This window comes from Oratosquilla oratoria, chromosome 11 (genome assembly GCF_046742065.1).
Source record: "Oratosquilla oratoria isolate Oo_2021 chromosome 11, ASM4674206v1, whole genome shotgun sequence".
NCBI classification, from domain to species: domain Eukaryota; kingdom Metazoa; phylum Arthropoda; class Malacostraca; order Stomatopoda; family Squillidae; genus Oratosquilla; species Oratosquilla oratoria.
This window is the reverse complement of record NC_134787.1, coordinates 42,285,173-42,290,443: the sequence shown is the minus strand read 5'-3', so window position 1 is coordinate 42,290,443 and position 5,271 is coordinate 42,285,173. Positions and strand designations below refer to the sequence as shown.

Here is a 5,271-nt window from a genome sequence, read left to right as displayed (position 1 = left end):
ATTCATAGATGGATCCCTTTACAGCATAAAAGCAGTTCTGTTGCACATTGGGAACACCATGCCTTCAGTTCCAGTTGCTTACTCAGTCATTTTAAGAGAGACATATGAGAACCTTGCTTTTATTCTAGACCGCATAAGTTACAAAGAGCATGAGTGGTTAATTTGTGCAGACTTGAAAGTAGTAGCCATACTTAATGGGCTACAAACTGGATACACCAAATTTATGTGCTTTCTTTGCAAGTGGGACAGTAGGGCCAGATCAGAACATTATATACACTCAGAATGGCCATCTCGGGAATCTATGACGCTTGGATGCCATAATGTAATTCATGAGCCACTAGTTAAGAAGGAGAAAATCATTTTGCCACCACTGCATATAAAACTAGGCCTAATGAAGCAATTTACCAAAGCACTGCAACATAACAAGCCATGTTTCCAGTATCTCAAAGGGATCTTCCCTAAAATTAGTGATGCCAAGATTAAAGAGGGTATATTTGTAGGCCCTCAGATTCGCAAGCTTATAAATGATGAGGACTTTGAGGCGACAATGAATGAACCTGAGCTAGCGGCCTGGCATGCATTCAAAGATGTATGCAAAGGGCTTCTGGGAAAGCACCAAGAGTCCCAGCGAGAGCGTAAAGTGGAGAGGCTAATCAAATGCTACCAAGATCTCGGATGCAATATGTCACTGAAGATACACTTTCTTCATTCTCATCTGTCCTTCTTCCCAGAGAATGCAGCAGATGTGAGTGATGAACATGGAGAGAGGTTCCATCAAGATATAGCGTCAATGGAAAACAGATACAAGGGAAAATGGAGCCCTGTTATGCTGGCTGACTTCTGTTGGAACCTGAAGCGTGACACGCCTGAGACGTCTTATAAAAGAAGAAGTAAATAATAGATTGTAGGTTAATACATCATATAAAGCTAACAAACATGCCGATTCATTATATATTAATTAAATAAATACAATGAAGACATTTAATCTGACTTTGGGAGCAAAATACATTTATGGAACCTTGGAAATCTCTATTAATTGCATAATTATTAAAACAGCGATTTACAAAAAATTGTGACGTGGCATGAAATTTTTGTTATCAAATTTGAATTCAGCACACTGAACTTCATAATAAAACGCACATGAGAACTATGTTTTTTTCTTAATCCTGAAATTTGTTGTACAGTGTAATTTATCTAAATCTTCTTTAATATCTAATTGGTTTAAGTGATCATTTGCCATTCTGCACATTTTTGTAACATCAGCAAATTTGGAAACAGTAGATTTTAGTCCATGGTCTATATCATTTATATATACTACGAATAGAACTGGCCCAAGAACGGAAACTTAAGGAACTGCACTCGAAACATTATTCCATCTAGAAGTTTTGCTATTTAGAAAAAACTCTCTGTTTTCGATCATTCAACCAGTTACTAGTCCAACTTAATAGGTTACCACTTATTCCGTGTGAAGTCTTTCGTGGGGGACGGTATCAAAAGCTTTTGCAAAGTCTAGATATATCAAATCTATATTGTTTCTTTTGTCATAATTTGAGATGACTGTGTTGTAGAATTCGAGTAAGCTAGTTTCCGTCTGAAACCTTGTTGGCTATCATTTATCAGTTACTTTTTAAATGATGTTCGATAGCATCTCTGATAATAGTTTCCATCATTTTTCCAACGATTGAAGTCAAGCTTATAGGCCTGTAGTTATTTGGTTTCTTTTTGTCACCTTTTTTGAATATTGGAGTAACCTTAGTTAGCTTCTATTCTCTTGGAACATCTCCGGATATGATGGATTTCTTTAAAATAGTTTTTAATGGAACAACAATCTCATTTTTCATTTCCTTTAAGATTATTGGGTGCCAACAGTCAGGCCCTGGTGTTTTATTAACTTTGAGTTTTTCTATACACCTTTTCTTTTTTTTCTTTTGTTATATTTACCGTAGTAAGTCCACCATAAACTTTTTACAGGTTTCAGTTTGGAGTTCACCTTGAGGTGATTTGTTTACGAATACTGGGCTAAAATAGTTGTTTAAAATATCACACATTCTTTCAATTGAATATTGAAGTTAACCGTCAGTAGATAATAGTGGACCAATGTGATTCCTAATAGCCTTTTTATCTCTAATGTAACTATAGAACTCCTTGGGATTCTCTTTGGATTTATCAGCGATATTCATTTCGTATTGTCGTTTTCATTTTTTGTTGTCTTTTTTAAATCTCTCTGTATTGATACATAACTTTCGTAGTCATTTGATGCACCCAAGCACTTATATTTCTTATAAATCTGCCTCTTTTTAGCAATACTTTTTTCAGTTTATTTGTCGAGCCACTTTGGGCGAGCCTGATTTGGGGGACGTCTGTCCTTAAACGGTATGAATTATCTCAATGAGCGTATTTTAAAATATTTCCCACTTCTGATCTACAGGCCTTTTGCATAATTTAGTCTCCCAATCTGTAAGCTGAAGCTCCTGACGTAGTCCTATGAACTGAGCTTTACTGAAATCGGACATTTTAGAAACATAAGTATCTATTCTAAAAAAAAAATTGGAGTTTGAATCTAAGTTGTGATACTTCTTCCTCCCCATTTCTTTAATTTTGAACTGAAAATCAAATAATCTAATTGTTATTTCTTATTCTAACCTAATATGTACATGCAGATTTTTACCATGAAAAGCTAAAATTTGCATTTTATCAGCTATCTACTATGTTTCTATGAGAACAGATTTTCTAGTTCACAATAAGGGATTTTTGGCCTTCGCATGTATTGCCTTGCTGGAATACATTTCTAAGCTGTTTACAAAGGATTACAACGGCGGATCATGCCGACAGGAGACCTTTTGATCCATATCTAGGTCGGATGAAAAAAAAAAAAAAAAAAAAAAGTGATTATAACCGTATGGAGGTATTAACTAGATAAAGTTTTGGTAATCAGTATTTCAGGGATTTCAGTGACGTCCTTACGGACAAGAGCCGAGCAGATTTCTTATGATTGAGGACTTGTCTCCTCTGAGGAAAGGATAATGAGCTTGATGAACACATCAATCTTCTGCTATCCATTCCCCCTTTTTCCATTTCCACGACTTCATCTGTTTGGGGAGGTATTGTTCCTCGGAATGTAAGACCTGTTTATCAGCCACCAAATACCACAAATAATCATATCACGATAGAGATGAGTTCTTTTATTCATTGGCCTTTGTGTGGGTAGTGTGAGGACTGCTAACAACACTTAGTGAGACCATGACTCAGATCCACAACACTTGTGTCATGTTAAGACAGAACACGACAGCTTTCTGTAGAGAAATGTAGTTGGGGTCGACTGATGGACGTGCAAGTTTCGTCTTCACCTGACTTGGAGCACCTGTGACGAATTCCTTCCGAGCGAACGATAACAGCGTCAGTTTGGGGCTCTGCTTCTGTTGAGCAAGTCGTCAAGTATAAAACCTCTCCCTCCTGTTTACGGACTTTAGCACTTCGGCTGTCCCCAAGATCATTCATTGATTTGGAGAATCAGGTATGCCCCCTCAAGTGTTTTGTTCTATTCGATGCGTGTTATGTTTATTTGTCTTTTGGCACACTTGATCACAAATGAATCAGCAGATCTTACAAAAGAAAATACTAATGTCTTTCCTGTCGTGTTTAACACTATATATATATATATATATATATATATATATATATATATATATATATATATATATATATATATATATATATGCGGAAAAACCACCAAGGAAAAAGAAAAACTGATGACCAAGCGCTTTCGTCTATTCAGACATCCTCAGGGTACATAGAAAAGAAAAAGTACACAAGAATATATACAAAGAGTATGAGGTCAGGGAAGGAACCAGGAGAGGTTGCGAGGATCTAATGTCAACCTGACCCGTTCGCGGCAGCGGACGTTTGGGCTACTACTTTTTTCACAATAAAATTGTCTAACTTATACATACCATGACTTAAATTTAAGTTATTGACAAATGTATCTTTGATCAGACTGGATTCTATTATATTTCTCGTCAAATATGACTTATCTTTAACAATTTCTTTAGCACCCTCCCAATTTATACAATGATTAAAATCCCTTAGGTGAATAAATAAGGCATTAGACATCAGTATAGCGTCAAGAGTGGGCAAATGTCTAATGCCTTATTTATTCACCTAAGGGATTTTAATCATTGTATAAATTGGGAGGGTGCTAAAGAAATTGTTAAAGATAAGTCATATTTGACGAGAAATATAATAGAATCCAGTCTGATCAAAGATACATTTGTCAATAACTTAAATTTAAGTCATGGTATGTATAAGTTAGACAATTTTATTGTGAAAAAAGTAGTAGCCCAAACGTCCGCTGCCGCGAACGGGTCAGGTTGACATTAGATCCTCGCAACCTCTCCTGGTTCCTTCCCTGACCTCATACTCTTTGTATATATTCTTGTGTACTTTTTCTTTTCTATGTACCCTGAGGATGTCTGAATAGACGAAAGCGCTTGGTCATCAGTTTTTTCTTTTTCCTTGGTGGTTTTTCCGCATATTTAGAATCACGAGTTTATGTGATTTCTCATGCATACACATATATATATATATATATATATATGGAAATACGAGTCTGTACTCTCTCTAGGCTATCAGTTAACGGTATCTATCCAGTAATTTGATAAGATTGACAGATGCCATAGGCTGTACATGAGTTATTGGAATTATAGAGAGGTAGTTCCAACTTCAATATTTTAAACATCGTCTTAACACTGTGTTTCTACACTGAAGCACAGAAATCTCATGAACCTATATTATATATATATATATATATATATATACGTGTATGTGTGTGTGTGTGTGTGTGTGTGTGTGTGTGTGTGTGTGTGTGTGTGTGTGTGTGTGTGTGTGTGTGTGTGTGTGCAAGGAATCACATCATCGTAATACGAAAATGCGAAATAACCACAGGAGAAGGGAAACTTGTAGACAGTAAGTACTTTCGTATATTACATCTTCAGACTAAATGAAAGAGATACAGGGTTATGTTTAAATATAAGTTTCACGTAGCAACCGCAGGAAGGGAGGGGGGAGACAATACAATGCGGAGGGGTGACCTTACCTCCATCGACTTGACCAACACAAATGGTTCAATCTGGCGGAAACATCTTGGTCACAGATTGGGTTACCAATCTATCATATTTAAAATGTCCATAGCTTAAATTTATATTTTGATCAAAGATTATATTACATCTCTTTCATGTAGGTTCTTTCCTTTGGCTAAAATTGATGCCTTGGAGC

At 36.1% G+C, this 5,271-nt stretch overlaps 1 protein-coding gene across 1 annotated transcript in view; it reads right to left on the bottom strand.

The window, feature by feature from the left end:
• Positions 1 to 3,498, bottom strand: part of LOC143030025 (uncharacterized) — a 44,802-nt gene extending 41,304 nt beyond the window's left edge. Inside the window, exons 1-2 of the mRNA XM_076193232.1 lie at positions 3,348 to 3,498; positions 2,965 to 3,125 (exon numbers count right to left, since the gene is read on the bottom strand). Of these exons, the coding sequence (XP_076049347.1) occupies positions 2,965 to 3,125; positions 3,348 to 3,498 (312 nt within the window). The remainder of the gene's footprint in view (positions 1 to 2,964; positions 3,126 to 3,347) is intronic.
• Positions 3,499 to 5,271: the final 1,773 nt, after the last annotated feature.